The sequence below is a fragment of the Terrapene carolina genome, unplaced genomic scaffold (genome assembly GCF_002925995.2).
Source record: "Terrapene carolina triunguis isolate 2854851 unplaced genomic scaffold, T_m_triunguis-2.0 Scaffold238, whole genome shotgun sequence".
Classification (NCBI taxonomy): Eukaryota; Metazoa; Chordata; order Testudines; family Emydidae; genus Terrapene; species Terrapene triunguis.
In genome coordinates, this window is record NW_020664589.1 from 6,471,195 (window position 1) to 6,489,442 (window position 18,248).

Consider the following 18,248-nt stretch of genomic DNA (forward strand, 5'->3'; position numbering starts at 1 on the left):
ATAGAGATGCAAGACAGTGACAGCAGGGAGGTATAGTCAGAGTGGCAAAAAAAGGTGGTCTTGATAGTTCCATTTTGAATGGGCTCCATGGGGAGAGTTGAAAAGCTGCTGTAATAGTCGAAGTGGGACATGACCAGAGAATGGACTGCCAAAATGGGTAAGGAAGAGAATTATTTTGGGGAGATATTGTTGAACAGGAAGAAGATCTCAAAGGTGGCACCATGGACTGTGCATGGGTGAATGATGAGGAAACAAGGTGGTGTTGATAATGATGATGGGGTGGGAAAGAGAATGTGCTGAGCTTCCTTAACTTGGAATATATGGCATTAAAATACAGGAATATGAACAAATATAATAGAGAACAAAACTCTGCAAATTGGGGTAAATGTTTGCAGAAATTGTATCACTGGTGATGGGCACTTCATTCCCTGACACTGTAGAAATTGAGATGTTTCTTTTTGGGTTCTAATGGATTTGGAGACTTCTCTTGTTCTGTGGCAATCCAGATGAATTTCTGGAGTGTGATTCACGATGCAGATGGCCAGCAGTGTTCAAACTATACTGCCTGAGTTCTTGAGGAGTTTGTATCGTACAAATTTGTAAGAGTCCTCTCTCAATTACAAGGCCCAGTTCTGAAATCTGATCTCTGTTACCCTTATGGTTTTGTGTACCAGGTGTGTGGCAATGCGCTCATGAAACACTACCAGGTCCAGTTCTGGAAGATGCTGCTACTTATCAGAGAAGACTATTTTCACAGGTATGACACTTATATATATAAACCTTATACAAAGAAACTTCTGTCTGTTTTTTTCAGAATTAGGAGCATTTCCTTTTAGATCTATGTTCATTAGTGTTCCTGACAGTTGTTTCATCCTCCCCCACTCCAGATTTGTCATGAGCTCTCCCTCATGTAAATAACACAAGGCTGTTTTTCTGTTTGTGTTTTGGAGCTCACTCTTTTTGATCTCCCTGCAGGATTGAAGCAATCACCATTTCTGGACAGATGGGGTCTTTAATGCGGCTTAAGCAATTCTTGGAGGTAAAGCATTCTCTTTAAATTCTTGAAAGTCTCTATTTTTTTCCCCTTTCTTAAAGAGGTATTGTTCAGTCAACAAATCCCATGCTGCCTTCTGATTCCCAAAAGGTCCATGATTATGACTTTTTGATGCATTCTCTGTTCTTATATGGCTTCTTCGTTACTGAGTATGTTCAGTCTTCTTGATGGTTATGACTCCAAAACATCTCCCTTCTCAGCTGCCCCTCTGTCCCCCCAAAAAAGTTGTAATGGATGTGATTCTCAGTGGAAATTCTTTCAGTTATAAATGGATTACTGATACTGCAGTGAGAGGAGACCTCCAGGTTCAAGATCTATGGCTCCACTAATTCATTGTATTTCATAGCAACTATCTTTCTTCAGACACATGCATGTTCACATAGTGTCTTCTGTACAGACTAGATACCATATGAGCAAATAAGTTTAATAACTGGTAATCTCCTTCAGAGTAGACTTTTGAACTACTGTTCACACAACTGCATTTAGGCATCCTTTTGCATAGGCATCCTTTTGAAGAAATATTTTGCAAAGATGTAAAATATACTTTATTTTGAAAGTGTCTTGCAAATATTTATTAGTTTTAATAAATATGAAGCTAGGAGACACAGGAGTTTGTGCTTTTCTTACTTAAAAACAAAGGAGCACTCAAGGACGAAAAGGCCATTGCGGAGAAACTAAATGAATTCTTTGCATCGGTCTTCACGGCTGAGGATGTGAGGGAGATTCCCAAACCGAGCCATTCTTTTTAGGTGACAGAACTGAGGAACTGTCCCAGATTGAGGTGTTGTTAGAGGAGGTTTTGGAACAAATTGATAAACTAAACAGTAATAAGTCACCAGGACCAGATGGTATTCACCCAAGAGTTCTGAAGAAACTCAAATGTGAAATTAACGGTAGTCTGTAACCTATCATTTAAATCAGCTTCTGTACCAGATGACTGGAGGATAGCCAATGTGACGCCAATTGTTAAAAAGGACTCCAGAGGTGATCCCGTCAATTACAGGCTTGTAAGCCTGACTTCAGTACCAGGCAAACTGGTTGAAACTATAATAAAGAACAATATTGTCCGACATATAGATGAACATAATTTGTTGAGGAAGAGTCAGCATGGTTTTAGTAAAGGGAAATCATGCCTCACCAATCTACTAGAATTCTTTGAGGAGGTCCACAAGCATGTGGACAAAGGGGATCCAGTGGATATAGTGTACTTAGATTTTCAGAAAGCCTTTGACAAGGTCCCTCACCAAAGGCTCTTAAGCAGAGTAAGCTGTCATGGGATAAGAGGAAAGGTCCTCTCATGGATTGGTAACTGGTTTAAAGATAGGAAACAAAGTGTAGGAATAAATGGTCAGTTTTCAGAATGGAGAGAGATAAATAGTGGTGTCTCCTAAGGATCTGTACTGGGACCAGTCCTATTCAACATATTCATAAATGATCTGGAAAAAGGGGTAAACAGTGAGGTGGCAAAATTTGCAGATGATACAAAACTACTCAAGATAGTTAAGTCCCAGGCAGACTGGGAAGAGCTACAAAAGGATCTCTCAAAACTTGGTGACTGGGCAACAAAATGGCAGATGAAATTCAGTGTTGAGAAATGCAAAGTAATGCACATTGGAAAACAATCCCAACTATACGTATAAAATAACGGTGTCTAAATTAGCTGTTACCACTCAAGAAAGATCTTTGAGTCATTGTGGATAGTTCTCTGAAAACATCCACTCAATGTGCTGCGCCAGTCAAAAAAGCAAGCAGAATGTTGGGAATCATTAAGAAAGGGATAGATAATAAGGCAGAAAATATCATATTGCCTCTATATAAATCCATGGTATGCCCATATCTTGAATACTGCATGCAGATGTGGTCGTCTCATCTCAAAAAAGATATATTGGAATTGGAAAAGGTTCAGAAAAGGGCAACAAAAATGATTAGGGGTCTGGAACGGCTTCTGTATGAGGCGAGATTAATAAGACTAAGACTTTTCAGTTTGGAAAAGAGACGGCTAAGGGGGGATATGATTGAGGTCTATAAAATCATGACTGGTGTGGAGAAAGTAAATAGGGAAGTGTTATTTACTCCTCAGAACAAAAGAACTAGGGGTCACCAAATGAAATTAATGGGCAGCAGGTTTAAAACAAACAAAAGGAAATATTTCTTCACACAACGCACAGTCAACCTGTGGAACTCTTTGCCAGAGGATGTTGTGAAGGCCAAGACTATAACAGGGTTCCAAAAAGAACTAGATAAATTCATGGAGGATAGGTCCATCAATGGCTATTAGCCAGGATGAGCAGGGATGGTGTCCCTAGCCTCTGTTTGCCAGAAGCTGGGGATGAGAGACAGGGAATGGATCACTTGATGATTACTTGTTCGTTCCCTCTGGGGCACCTGGCATTGGCCACTGTCTGAAGATAAGATAGTGGGCTAGATGGACCTTTGGTTTGACCCAGTATGGCCGTTCTTATGTTGCTATCAACTCTAAAAGTTAATGTTTAGGAATGGATACAGCAAGAGTTTCTCAGACAAAAATGTTGTGAAAATAAATATTTCTTAAATTGGAGATGGATTCCTTGCTAGATTCTTGGGCTTTCTATGTCTGTGGGTTCATTCAAAAATATTTTTTTTTCTCTTAACTTGAAATGTCATTTCTTTAATTTAAATTAATATATAAACCAAGTAAATGAAATACTATCGATTTAAAAAAAAAAAAAAAAAAAAAAAAAAAAAAAAAATAAATAATATATGTTGAAGGCTTGTTACAGGTTGTTCAAAATGAGTCGGAGTTCATTAAAATTATTGGATTATTTAGAGGTCTTGTGCATTCAGTATTCTTGATTTTTTTTCTTTAAACCGTTAATTTTCACTGTTTAGTGAGTAGAACATGGATCTAGGCCCTTATTGATTTGTTCTCATTCAGTGGTCAATTTGAGGCAGCCAAATTTGGTCAAAGACTTGTATCTGTTTTCTTGCTTTTATACCAGGCTTTTTCAGTGGAAGAGTTTCCTGTATAACTTGAGTCCTGTTGGGTGCAGATATTTCCATAATGTAGCCAATCTCTTTTGATTGTTTCGAATTGCTTGCATTGGCTCTAAAATGACTGGGTTTTTGTTTTGTTTTGTTTTTCCTAGAAATGTTTGCAGCGGAAGGAAATTCCTTTACCAAAGGGTTACCTGCCTTCTTCCTTCTGGAGGTCATAAGTCGGTTCCTTCCCATTTTCATCTTCACAAGAATTCAAAGAATTTCCTGACCTTCTTATTACATTCAGGACCAAGAATACATAGAAATGTAAATCTTACATTTGTATTTACCTGGATGCTGTGGATATTTTCAACTGAAACATTTTTACCCATCTTTGATCCTATTTTATGTTGAACAGAATTTGGAGCTTCAGTAACTAACTTGTCTCATGTAACTTATTTTGCAAATTATTTTAAGCCATCTGTTTGCATTTGATTAGCTTTACGGACTCTATTGTGCAGTGTATTATGGAATATGAGAGGCTCCTTCACATCTTGAACAAGTACAGTGAATAAGTGTCAAGTGCATAAACTTGTCTAAATGATCCATTAGACTTCAGAGTTTACTTACAGTAAGCAATGGCTTTCAGGTGGGAATTTTGCTCTGAATTGATCAATCTGTCACAGTTTTACATGAAACTGCAAATAGAAATACCTCACTACTTTAGTCATATTAAGGTCTAAATGTAAGAAATCCTTCTGTAGAACTTTATTTTTGCATTTTATGTGATTAGGTATTTTAAAGTTATTGTTTCATTGTTAACAGCATTGGAGCCCATAGGAAAATTCATTTTGTATCTGGCTGCCTAAAAATCCAAAGCAGCAAAAGAGGTGGTTATGTTAACAAGGCTGATTTGATGTCGGTCAAATGTCACTTTGGTCTTAGAGACAGCATTGATCTCTTCATCTTTCCCCAGGGAAGGTCTTAAAATCACCAGCTCTTTCGTTTTAACTTGGAAATTCTGATTTTTCCTACTGACGCAGCATTCCTTATTTACCTGGGTTAGACTTGATTTTACAGCTACATAGGCAATATGATGGCTGCTGAAGAACAGATCACTGCTTTTTGTTTTGGGGATTTTTTTAAAGGCTTTGCATGTGTGTAATATCTTTACTGTGAGGTTCATGAAACTGCACAGTTCCTTCTATCCATGATCCACCACATGAAATCTAGCTTAGAATTGGTCTGACCTCCCTCCCCCCCCCCCCCCCCAAAAAAAAAGGCTGGTGGAAGGACACTTAACAGCTTTGTGTCTTCTTCAGTACTGATATTGTGCTATCACATGAAGAAATTAGAAGATACAGTCCCCTTGGCTTGTCTAAAGATGAACTGAACTGTGGTATTGACCTATGTAGAAAAAAGCCTTTATGACTTGGGCAGACGTGGATTGTGTTAGTTTTACTGCAGTTTGTGTATAAAGTACTGTAATAGTTTTGTACTAAGATAGTGTAATGGTGAATTATTCTAAGAATGGTTCATTCTAGAATCTTCTTTGAAAAAATGTTAAGTTTTTAAGACTCTTTTTAACCTAAAGCTGATGCAGTTTACTTCTCTCTGTGTGTGCCTGTGATGGTGCCAAGTAAGTTTCTGGGAATCCCTAATGGGTGTCTGTACCAATATGTTATGGGAGGTCAGATTGGGAGGTGATTTTTGACCGTTAGTGGAGTGCACTCTGCCTGAGAGGCCATTGAAGAGGTAGCAGTTACATGCTATATGTTAATATTTCTCCCATTTCTAGTGGACAGCCTTGTAGTGAGAGTTGACAGCTAAAGTGAGTTGGATACCTAATCACTGGGAACTGGGCTGTACACTCATTTTTTGTAGTCCACTTAACAGCCATCAGATGGTAGCCACTTGCTTTCTGTTGACCTGGGCTCTGTTTGAAGTAGTATCCTAGAATCAACTAGACCTCTCCTCTTTTTCTCCCTCTCCCTTTGTATATTTGATGAAGACCCTTTAATTCAGAAATAGTTCAGATAAAGGTTGTTCTAGCAAAATTAATAGCATTTTACATTTTCATGTTTTATTGGCATTTTTTGTCACCGAGACCTCCAAAAATGTTTATAGTCTTTAGTGAAGAGCAAGTTTTGAGAGAGAGGAAATTAAATGAAAATAAGTAAAAACTCAGACAAGAACATGATTGTATGTATTTGAGAAATGACCATTGAGGCAAAGTGTTTCACAAAACACTGCCACAAACACTATTTAAGCAATATTATAACAAGATTTTGAGTATCTATGATGAAGTCATTTACTGATAAAGCTTATGCTATAGTGTTTAATAATATGTATCTGTATATCTTAAATTTTGTATCTTGAACTTTCCCAGGAAGTACATTTTAAAAACACTGTCCTTAATACAAGGAAAAAAAAAAAAAAAAAAAGTCTGATTGCTTGGAGTTGATAATACTGATAGCTGTTCTAGAATGCTATTAAAAGGATACAGGGGGAGATTGTCAAAAGCACAAAGGACAGTTAGGTACTCAAGTCCTATTAGTGCCTTGTAAAATTTATCTCACTGTGCCTATGTTTAGCGAAGCAACCATTCCTATAATGAACAAACTAAAATGTATTTAATTACATCTTGACTATCTAATGCTTACTGTTGTGGCCATCTTGGATAATATTTGTTTGACACTGCAAATATTGAATATTTTGGTTAAATATTACAGATTTTGTGTAAGTTCTAGTGTGGATCATGTTTTATGACAATATGCAAGGCAGGAAGCTTTGTGTATAAAGTACTGTAATAGTTTTGTACTAAGATAGTGTAATGGTGAATTATTTTAAGAATGGTTTGTGTATATTAGGGATATTGATGAAGGTGCATGGTTTTTATAAATACTATAAGGATGTTGAGCTTTTCTGCCCCACTTATGAAAGACTGTTGCAATGGATTGCCATGATGTTTTGAAACTATATTTAAATGTAGCAATAAATTTATTTTTTAAAATGCTTCCACTTAATGTATTTGCATAACCAAAATGTAATCTATACCACCTTTCCAAGGGTAGTTCATAATTGTATCTAATGGTGTCTAATGTAAGTGAAGTCTCATTTTTTGTTGCAACTGTTTTTTCCCATTTGTCAATTTGAGTGTTGGCCATCTTGCTGTACCAGGGTATTTAAAGATCTTCTCAATGCAGAATGTAATATAATGTATTTAAATAATCCCAAATGCATTTAAAGGATTTGTTTCAAGTATGTATGTGTCACATTCATTTCAAATACAGTGTAAATGGGAACATCTCAGACATGAAATATTGTTGTACATTAAGGACCTGATCCACTTTAAATTACTATGACTCATGCACTTCCTTAGAGATAATGGTTCCCTTGCAGTCCTATAGGTTCTGATGCAATATCTGTGGAAGATGGATTTTTTCTAATTAATTGCTTTAACAACTTGCACAGGAGCTGAAAGAGAATGTATATTTAATATGCCCGATACACCATAGTTTAGGGGGTATAAATACAGCATCCTAGTGTTCCTATTAAAGAAAGACTTCCTTTTTATGTGTTAGTTTATGCACCATTTTTGTTGTCTAAAAGCAAAAACCTCTTAGCTGTGCAAGCACTCAAATCTTTTGAAAGTGTGATCCTTTGTTATTTTTACCTTGCATATTCCTTTGAGAAAGGAACCATCTACGTGATCTTTAATATTAAATGCAAACTTAAGATGCCTGCTTTTAGTATTACAAAAATCTAAACCTTCCTCAATGTTTTTTATGGTAAATTAAATGTTTTTATGTAAACATTGGGCTCTTTTTTTGCACCTGTATCAGGGAATGCTCCCTGGGCAGCAACCTGAAAGTGACTAGCACGAAACGAATGAAAACAAACCGCTTCCGTGATGGAAACGCGAATGCCAGTTTTACAATTATTTTCAGTTTTTAATCTTTCCTACCAACCCCTAATGCGCTCGGTGTTAATCATGTTCATGTATTCACGTCATTCGGATTAAAGGGCCTAAACTCATCTCGGGTGAGCGCAAACCCGGGCCCCGCTTCAGCGAACACGGAGCCTGTGGGAAGCCGCGGCGCCCCTGCCAAGCCGCTGCAGCCTCCACCCTGCTCCCAGCGGGCCAGCCTCCGCCTGCCTCGCCCAGCCTTTCGACTCTTTCCGGAACCGTTCGGATTTCTCCGTACTGCGGCAGGCGCCTTTGGCTGTTTCCGTGCCCAGGCGCTGAAGGCCGCCTCCTCAGCGGGGTGGGGGCCCTCTCCCTTCGGTTCCGTCCGGAGCCATTCGCCTAGTTCCGTGGCTCGAGACCAGGCTGCGGTGTTTACGTCATATCCGGGCCGGCCTATATAAAGGCTGGAGCTAGGCGCGGCGCGCGGGTAGTCTGTCTGACGGGCGGAGAACTTGGTGCTGCGCTCGCCTCGGTGGACCCTTCACACAGCCTTGGTGAGGAGGGAGCGGGGGGGGGGACTGTCTTCGACGGCCCGGGCGGGCGGCTGGGTGGGCTCTCGCAGAGGCCCTTAGCCTGCGGAGACAGAGCCCCTCCCAGTCCCGGTTGGCCATAGAGGCGTTGCAGGGACAGGTGTAAAGCCCTGAGGTATCCCAGTCTTCCCCCGAGGCTCGCCTTATGGCGACCGGAGGATGGGTGGGGTAGCGGTGGGTGTCCCTTCTGTGCATGCAGAAGCTCACCAGGGAAAGCTCTCCTGCTTAGCGACAGCGCCCCGCATACGTTCTCGTTTCCCTGGGGCTCGCCTAAGCTCGCTCGCTCGCGGCAGCCGAGGGGTCCTTGCTAATGTTCGGTTTCCCAAAGATGGATTTAGAGCTTTGACATTCTCCTCCCAGGCTCGCTTCTTGTCATCGCTACTAACATAGTCTCTGCGGAGAGACGCTCTCCCTGTCTCTCTGGGCTCGCTTGAGTATAGGCGAGCTCAGGGCGGATACGACAGTAGTGTAACGAGTGGGTGCGTTTCTGTTACTCTTTCCTGATGGGTTCGGGGCGGGAAGGAGGTTGTTGGGATGGAGGAACAGACGATTTTTGTATGTGTGTGCGAAAGAGAGCGAGGCGGATCCGCCCTGTGTAGCTCCCAGCAGCAGTAGCAGGAATTTCATTCACTGCCCTGAGGAGCGAATAAACACCCTGATAAATAACCGTGCCAGCAAATCTCCCTCCCCACAAAAAGAGCAGGGGAGAGTTGCATCCCCCCTGAAGCAAGCTTTGCAGCCTAACTACTCCCGCCAGCTTTGGGGGGAAATCTCGAGAGGGAAAAATTGATCACAGAGAGGCTGACTGTTGGTAGTAACCCAGTCAGTGGGTTCATTTCACAGCAATGGCTTCCCTCCCTGAGCCTTCACAAGCCCATCCCCTGTCCAAGGTCAGGAGATGCAGAACAGTGAGGGAGATATTCTGGATTTCTAGGTGGTGGCTGGAAAACTTCTTCCCCAATGTATTTTTTAAATAATCCTGGACTTTTTAACTGTTACACGAGGGGATTTTTTAAATGCTTGATTGAAACACACAGCAAAATCCTTCATCCTAACTGGAAGAGGCTTTTAAATAGCCTTATGTTAATCCCCTAAAATGAATGATTGAGTCTCCTTCCAAATGTGTGACTTTGCAAGACTCCAGATGCTTGACATAAGGGGGGATCATGGCTCATTTTACAAGATAAATCAGGATTTTGGCCTGGCTTTCTCACCTTGTTCCTGCAATCACAGAACACATCATAACATATTTCTGATAAATCAAGGGAATGTCAGCCATGTTTGTTCTGTTTGAATGGAGTTTATCCATGTATAGGTTGGCAGTTTACAAATACTTTAGTAGTGTAATCATTTATGTTAATATTTAAAACACTTATTTTTGTTTGGTATTCCAAGTGTCCATGTGTATGCAACAGTAATATTAGAGTAGCTTTTTCTCTAGTCAGGATTCTTTAATTTCATTTTTCAGTGAATGATTGTACTTTCCAATCCTTTAATCTTAAAATATACATGGCTACTGAGCAATTTGCCACTCAGATTTAAATAGGCTCAGGAAAACAGTTGTGTTGATGTGAAGAATGGGATGCAGAAAAAAGCCCCTGGGAATGGTTCTGTATCTCTGATAAAAATGTGTCCTGAACCAAGAATGCTCCTTAAGGTTTTCTGTCCACACCAAAGTGGTAGAAGATTCTATTGATGTTTTTTTGTGAGAGGCCTTGATCAGAATTTCATACTGGTTCAGAATAAAATGTTCTTTAAAACAAAAAATCACTGGATAGCCTTGTGCATTTTAATGTGATTAACAAATCCGCCTTGCTGTGAAATTTGCATTGAGCTAGCAGTGTGTTTATAAAATGTGTTCCGAAAAGAACGAACAAAAGATTTGAAAACTAGGAGGACTTCTGCAGCATTGTGAAGGGTTCATAAGTGTAGTAATGGAACCACTGGACTGTATCAAAGCATTGAATTAAGAGGTTATAGTGCTCGCATGGGGTAATTTATTTCCATTTCTGTTGCAACAGAAGTCTTGTATTTGGAAAGGTCAAACCAAGGTTCAACAATAAAAAATAATAGATGGTGTGCTTCTGTGAGCTCCATAGTTGGTGAGATTAATAAACACATTTTATTTTAGTTTTAAGTGTGGTATTAACCCCACCCCAGACTAAGCCTTGTTTTACCATCTTTCCCTATGCACAAGCAAGGTAAGAGCAGTCTAAGTCTTTTCAGACAGGGTGGCACCTCTGATTGCGAGTTGTCAATTTTAAAACTATCCCTCTCATCACTTCATGAAAATAATTTTTAAATTCTGCATTGCCTTAATTTTACCTGTGTAATAACGTTGTATGCTATTCATCTATTATATATTTTTGGATAAAATCAGACTCATTCTTGGGGTGTGAATTGCTTGCATGCCCACCAGTCTGGGACAACTAATTTTAAACTGAGACTCTTCTTACCCTGATATAGTAGTATTCCTTCTCCTCTCCCACCCCACAATTTGTCTCTGGAGCAGGCACCAGAATAATGGGGTGGAGCAGATTGCGGATGTTGTTGAAGTAGACTGCCAAGTGCAGTCCAGCACCATGTGCCCGTTGCTGGCCATGGATCAAATAAAGTGGCAATCTGCCTTCTTACTGCTGTAATTGTTTTATCCTAAGCTGTGATAATGCCATGCTAGATATGCACTTGCTTCAGAAAGCACAAAGGCACGTAACTGCAATTGTCCCTGTACAGGAACATGGATTGCAGCATAGTCATGGAAAATGCAGACTAGGGGATGCAGGGAACTGAAGATGTTAAAATTCAGTGTATCAGCCATACTTAATAATCCACCTGCTCCTTGAACAGCAATCCCCCCAAAATACTGTCAGTCATAGATTTTATTTACTGCACGTATTTCACCTGGGAAGTGAATTTAAGTATTTTTGAGGAGATTTATATTTAAAGTTTGCTTGTTAAGCATGTTTGTTTCTGAGGCTGTATTTTAAGTCATCTTGTCTGATGAATTTGTATATGGAAGTGTAGCTTACCAAGTGAGATCAGTTTTTTTACTTGTAATTTTTTTCCTTTAATTTAATTTTTTGAAATGGAAAATTATGTGCATCTTAAGTCAATTCTCCATTGTTTTAATTATATTTGATTATTGATATTCTTAACATTGTTGCATGGGGGGGGACTGTGTTGCATGCAGCAGCTTACATAACAATCATTCCAAATTACATGTGGTGAGGAGAGGAAGTAGAAAGGTGTTACTTTGACAGAATGTATATTTTGTCAAAAGTTGCATTTGTTTGACCTATGTTACTACATTTGTAGACAGTGGTATGTTATCTTGATTTCCGCCTCCCTTTTAGACTCTACATTCCTCCATCATGTTATCGTTTCGTAAACTCAAAGTCCAGGTATTTCACAAAATGCATGTAGTGGAGTCACTGTTTCTTCATTTGCCTGCCTTTGTTGCAGTGATGACCTATTTGTACCAAAAAACAGCCTGTTTTGAGAGCTGTGTATGTGTATAGACTCTAGAGTGTAAAATACAGCATGACAAATATAGCAGTTGCTTTTTTGCACTCTGTGGAGTGGAGATAGTAATTTTTTTCTGTTTCAGACTTCATTTTCTTTTCCTTCCTGTGATGCATGGTGTGTGATCATTGTTCTGTCCTGATCATAGTTTTGTCTGATCTACTGTTGTTGTGGATTAACTTTTATAAAGTTTTATTTTGCTTTAAAGGGCTGTTGGCCAAGAAAATATTTTTGATTACAGCATCTGAAAATGTACTGTGATGTACTGTGTAATGTAAATTACTGTAAACTGAAAAATTGGCCTTGTTTCCTATTCTATCAATGGATACAGACAGTGCAATCATTGTATAATTGCAGGGTAGCCACTGATGTGCGGGTTTTTGTAAAATGGTGGTCAAATAAATAAAATTAATGAACAGAACTTGAGCTGGGTAATAAGAGCAATATAAAGTCTCCTATTATGGGGTAAAATAAGTTTATATCTATCTATATATCTTAGTTACAGTAAAAGGTGATGATTGCAAGATAATATTATTAAGAAATAAGTTGTAAGTTAACAGGTTATTTATGCTGGGATCACACTGTTTCTCAACTCTGCATTTCTAGATTTTGATGCAATGCAGTCAGGGTAATTTGCCTTCTCATGAGCTTCAATGCAGAGTGCAATCCCTGCTGACCTCTGGATAGTTACATTAAAGGGCTGCGGTCATAGTTAAAGAGTTGTACCTAATGAACTGCAATCAGTGGTGCAATTCAGCTATTTTATATAACATCTTCAAATTAGAGTGGCAAAATTAAAAAGAAAACCTTGCATTCTTAAAAATCTACAGTTGTTAGTGCGCAAACCATGAGATCATACTAAAGAAGACTGCTGTGTCCAATGTTTTACTCCTACATAAGTTTCATTTTCACTACTCAGTTCCTTTGTACTTTAATTTCTTGTGTCCGTGTAATGCACTATTAGATTCTTCTGTTTGAATTTTGCCTATTCTGCTGTTAGTCCATACTAATATGCAGCAGCTTTAAATGATCTGACTTTAAACAGACAGAAACCAAGACATTTTAATTTATTACTGCAACACTTGCCTTCACGTACCCATTTTTGCTTATGTATTGCAGGAGTTTCTAAGCATTTGAGTGGTCTTTCTTACTAGTGTCCTAAAGTATGTTTTAAAGTTGAAATTGCACCCTCAATTTGAGCTTTGATATTTTGTGAACTTAAAAAGATCCTTTCCAACAACAATAAACTAAATGAGTGGGTATTAATTTCCCTTCTTATAGTAGGGTAAATTTAAAAAACCCATAAAGGATTTTAATATGATATACTGCAATGTCTTCTTCACTTCCTTCCCAGCATTGTATCAGCACACAGAATTTTTTTCAAAGACCTAAATAGCCCCACCATACTTCCTTTCCAGAAATTCTTCTCACTTTTTCACCTTGGATAATTTATATTAACCAAGTTAAAACCAAAATTGGCATTATAAATTGTATTTAACTGTTTAAACTTTATGAATGTTTCAGATATGGCTTACTAGTTCCCTAAAAACTTGAGGAAAGCCCTGAATGGAACAAGTGAAAATAAGATGTCTACTTATTAAAATTCTTTTCCCAGACCTGAAGAAGAGCTCTTCATGGCTCGAAAGCATTTCTCTCTCTCTCTCTCACCAACAGAATTTGGTCCAATAAATGATATTCCCTCACCCACCTTGCCTCTCTCCATATTCAAATTGGGGGGGGGGGATAAAATTCTTACTACTTATGTATAATATTTGATTTTGTTTAATAAGTATCACCCCTTCTCTTCCCTCCCAAAGGAAAGAAAAAGAAAAGCATGTAATGTAATAGCTATGAAAAATCATTAAAATACTTAAAATTCATATGAATACAAAAAAAGCATCTGGAACTGCTAAGTTGTTTTTTGTTTTTTTTTTGTCAGACTAGGAGGGCACTATAAGTAAAAGCATATTGCTTGCTGCCACCATGCTCACTATATGCTTACTAAACAATAAGTGCTTATTTTAAGAGATGGTCAATATTTTATTACATTCTGAAAGTACTGATCACCATACGGGGTGCTTTTTTGAAAAATTAAAGTTTCGGTGGCTTTGGGTAATTATAAAAATGGTCTTGTGCTAAAATCTTGTATGCAGAATTTGAGCACTTTACAAATTGTACAGCCAAGTTTTAAGCCCTGAAAACATGATTTAGAAATGAAAATGCTGACAGCCATTATATTGTCCAACTATAATTCCTGCTAACCCACCTAGATACAACTGCTTTCCCTGGTTGAATGATGTTGCTGACATTACTGTTGCATTGTTGTATCTATAAATATCCACAGTTGAACATTCCCATTCAAATGCTTAGCATTCCTCTTTAAAAAAAAAAAAAAAAATTTTTTTTAAAAAAAAATTTTTAAATAAAAAATTCATTTTAAAAATTTTAAAAATAAAAAAAAAAAAAAAAAAAAAAATTGTTGTAGAAGACTAATCCTTGGCAATACAGTGCATTTGAAGAGATCTGAGAGTAATAGACGTTTTTGTTTCAAAATTCATTCCACTCACTGGCCTTTGTAGTCTTTTTTTTAAAACACAAATTATGATTATAAATTGAAAATGTAAGAATAAATCTGAGACAAAGTACTGGTAGTTTTAAAATCATTAACTTGCAAGCTTTTCATAGACGTTGATTGATTGATAGGTTTGTTTGTTTTTTAAATAGTCGCACAGTATTTAAGAATAATGAAAAATGTAGAAAGATCATAAAGCATTTTTAAAGTAAGATGTGTGCCACTTTGGAGCTATTTTTCTGACGGTTTTAGCTATCTAGAAGACAGGCTTTCAGAAGAAAATAACCTATTTAATTCAGACAGCCTTCCTGAACAGTCTGGAACTTTCTGTCTAATGTCTGACCTTATCAGCCCAGTGCAGATTGCAACGGGAGGGGCTGGTCTTGCACTATACCAGTCTCAGTCATCTAGCACAGTAATGTGTGGAATGTGATGTCTGTAAGTACAGAGACCAAGAATGAAGTGAGTTATCTGGTGTTAAGCTAGTCATTTGATGTCAGGTATCAGAGGGGTAGCTGTGTTAGTCTGTGTCCACAAAAACGAGGAGTCTGGCAGCACCTTAAAGACAAACAGATTTATTTGGGCATTAGCTTTTGTGGGTAAAAAACCCAGATGCATCTGAAGAAGTGGGTTTTTTACCCACGAAAGCTTATGCCCGAATAAATCTGTTAGTCTTAAAGGTGCCATCAGACTCCTCGTTTTTCTAGTCATTTGAGTACATCTAAATTAACAATGTTTATGTGGAATTTTTTTAAACAACCTCAAGCTGCTTTTATAGCTTTCCTTGATTATACTGTTAGAGCCCTTTATAGAGAAAGGGAGAAACATTTTAGTTATACGATTGAAACAGGTCAATGCATTGCTCTTTGACTCCAGACAAGGTTACTTCAATTTTGAGATGAAAATACTGAATGCAGACTGCATCATTCTGCAGCATCGGTGATTTTTATGCTCAGAGCTCCCCAGTGACTGCTGATAACATTTTGGCAGAACAGAAGCATGCTTACGTCAGCTGATCTGCTGCAGGAAAGAACAGTCCATTATTGCTAGACCAAAGCACTTCTTTTACAATTGACTTGGTCTACTTACTGTAGTGACAAAGAGTCTTTTATTTTGCAAATTCCAGCAAAAAGATAACCCAGTTAACTAATTGAATTACAAAATATATTTCCCATTTTAAATAAGATATTAACTATTTTAAATTACATATACATATAAACTTTTGAAGGCATTTTTAGTACCTAAGTGTAGGCTTATAACCAAAGAGTATAAAACTGGAGTCTAATGAAAAAACAGGACTTTAATTTTTCCTAGTAGTATAAATAATCAGAATAGACAGCAGTGAGATAAGATGTAGTTGAGCAGGTGCAAATCAGGATTAAAACACTCTCCAACCCCACCCCTCTTGAGCAGTTTTTTAAAAATTGATTTAATCATAACTAGGAAACAGGACACAAGAAATGCATTTTTAGTAATGAATAGTTTACATTCTCAACATGTCATCCCTGCTTGAAGGCTAAGCTTAAACTCAGTAGAAAGAGCAACTACCGTACTTTGTCAGAAAAAATTAATGTGTAGTTGAGCTGAGATTACATTTGGGGTTTATGGTTATGTGAGATTCAGATTTGCTAATGTGATTGAGGTATAGCCATTTTTATCAGATTGAAGTTTGTGTATATTTGCACAATATAGTGCATGCAGACTTTTTCATGTGCTAGCTTTCTTGGAAAGTAATGGGTGAAACACCCATTTTTATTACTTAAAAAATTAAAGCATAGCAGAATTTCCGTCCCCTCACTTTAACTGCCGCAATGCAGCTGGGCCTCAGAGTTCACAAGTGTAACAACTGCTGCTGAAATGGCTGTTTTACAGCAGGGTGTGACTGTGCTGGAAGAGAGCTTTGGAATGTGTGAATTCGTCCCCATGTGTTCCTCTCTATCGGATGGTCCCTTTCCAAGTGCCTGTAATCTGAAGAGGAAATATGTCTGTAACATATATTTTTCCCACCTGTGGAATTTTGCATGTAATCATACTCCGATGCATTTCTGATTTAGACATATAGCTGGGTAGAGACTAAATAACAATTCCTCATTCAACAGCATCTCATAGAGAGCGCCTGTCTTTCCCTATATGTGATTTTTTCATTACTTTTTTCATAAGAGTGATACATGCTCTGGACTGTGTTTCCATCTTGATATGTGTAGGATTTACATGATTGGCAATACAGGGAGATGTACATGTAAATAACTGCACATTAAGGTAAGAATTTGCCTGTAAACTGTGAAACCTGAAAAATTATTTTATTTTATAAGCACAAAATGTTCATTGCAAAAATCTCTGGGATGGTCACTGATTGGTTAAATGTTTAAGTGTATTAGATCTTAATGTCACTGACTGTAATGAACAGAATTTTATTTTAGGTCCCATTTGTCCTTAATACTTCTGTGCCATCAGAACTTTTGGTATTGGAGGATCAAGCTCCCTCTTTACATTTAAATTTTGATGAAGCTACAAAGAAACTAGAAGTGGGTGAAACCTTTAATGGAAAGTGGCTGCAGGAGTGCAATATTTATTCTTTTCACTGCCTGTAATAAAAATGATTTTCAAAATACGTTTTTTTGCAAAAGGACTGCAATCAAGATATGCAGCAAAGAAGGATCATTAATGATTAAATCCTACTATTTCTCTTCCTCCCCCAAAAGTTGACATCTGTGAAGTATAATGTAAACTTACTGTGTACTGGGTTTTAAAGTTTTATGTAAAATAGAAAGTTTTGTTTTACAAGTTTCTTTGTGTAAGAGAATGAGGAGAACGTAAATAGGGCCGTTTAGCCATTCTATAAAAGGCAGTAATATTGTTTGTCTTTGTTGATATAAGCATTTTTTTTAAATAAACAACCCTAAGATTTTAAACATTTTTACAGTAGAAATAGTAGGGCAGTTTTTCTTCCTTTTTTTTCCATGTACTTAGCTCTGGTATTCTATTTCTACCAGATACTAGCATGGTACTTTTGTGGTGGATGTCATTTATATTGTTGGGTTTTCTTTGATCTCCCATCCAGACTTTTAAGAAACAAGTGGTTGTTCAGTCTTTTCATGGGCATTTCCCTTCTAATGCTTTCTTGCTAGAAGGGTTTCTTTATACAGGAAACACTAGGTCTGTAAGTAAACCATGTGTGAGACCAAAACCAAACTTTCCTTACTCAGATTTTTGCATATTTGCCTTTCTTTCATGTCAGAAGCAAAGTTATTAATTGACGTTTTTTGACTTTCAGAAAATGGATCCAAGTGGTGTAAAAGTGCTGGAAACAGCAGAGGATATCCAAGAGAGGCGCCAGCAAGTTTTGGACCGATACCACAGGTTCAAGGAACTGTCTACTCTGAGACGCCAAAAGCTTGAAGATTCCTATCGATTCCAGTTTTTCCAGCGTGATGCAGATGAGCTGGAAAAATGGATCCAGGAGAAACTCCAGATTGCATCTGATGAGAATTACAAAGACCCAACCAATTTACAGGTAAGTCCTATTTCTGTGTCTCCCACCTTTCCACCCCGGCACTATTAGCCTCCAAGCATGCCAGATTTCATCTGTGGAATAAATACAACAAACATAAAAGTGTAACTGAAATAATATAGTGTGATTAAAAG

At 37.9% G+C, this 18,248-nt stretch overlaps 2 protein-coding genes across 10 annotated transcripts in view; both read left to right on the forward strand.

The window, feature by feature from the left end:
• GLE1 (GLE1 RNA export mediator) overlaps positions 1–7,270 on the forward strand; it is a 23,552-nt gene extending 16,282 nt beyond the window's left edge. Inside the window, exons 13-16 of the mRNA XM_026657287.1 lie at positions 27–30; positions 571–757; positions 976–1,039; positions 4,180–7,270. Coding sequence (XP_026513072.1) covers positions 27–30; positions 571–757; positions 976–1,039; positions 4,180–4,248 — 324 coding nt within the window. The 3' untranslated portion in view covers positions 4,249–7,270. The remainder of the gene's footprint in view (positions 1–26; positions 31–570; positions 758–975; positions 1,040–4,179) is intronic.
• Positions 7,271–8,396: 1,126 nt separating this feature from the next.
• Positions 8,397–18,248, forward strand: part of SPTAN1 (spectrin alpha, non-erythrocytic 1) — an 80,186-nt gene continuing 70,334 nt past the window's right edge. For 7 of the 9 annotated variants that reach the window (XM_029912713.1, XM_029912716.1, XM_029912714.1 and 4 more), the window contains exons 1-2: positions 11,869–11,910; positions 17,878–18,117. In XM_029912713.1, coding sequence (XP_029768573.1) covers positions 11,881–11,910; positions 17,878–18,117 — 270 coding nt within the window. In that variant the 5' untranslated portion in view covers positions 11,869–11,880. Of the gene's footprint in view, positions 8,474–11,868; positions 11,911–16,831; positions 16,863–17,877; positions 18,118–18,248 lie in introns of those variants that run through there. The other 2 variants (XM_024192968.1, XM_024192969.2) reach the window with 2 other exon arrangements.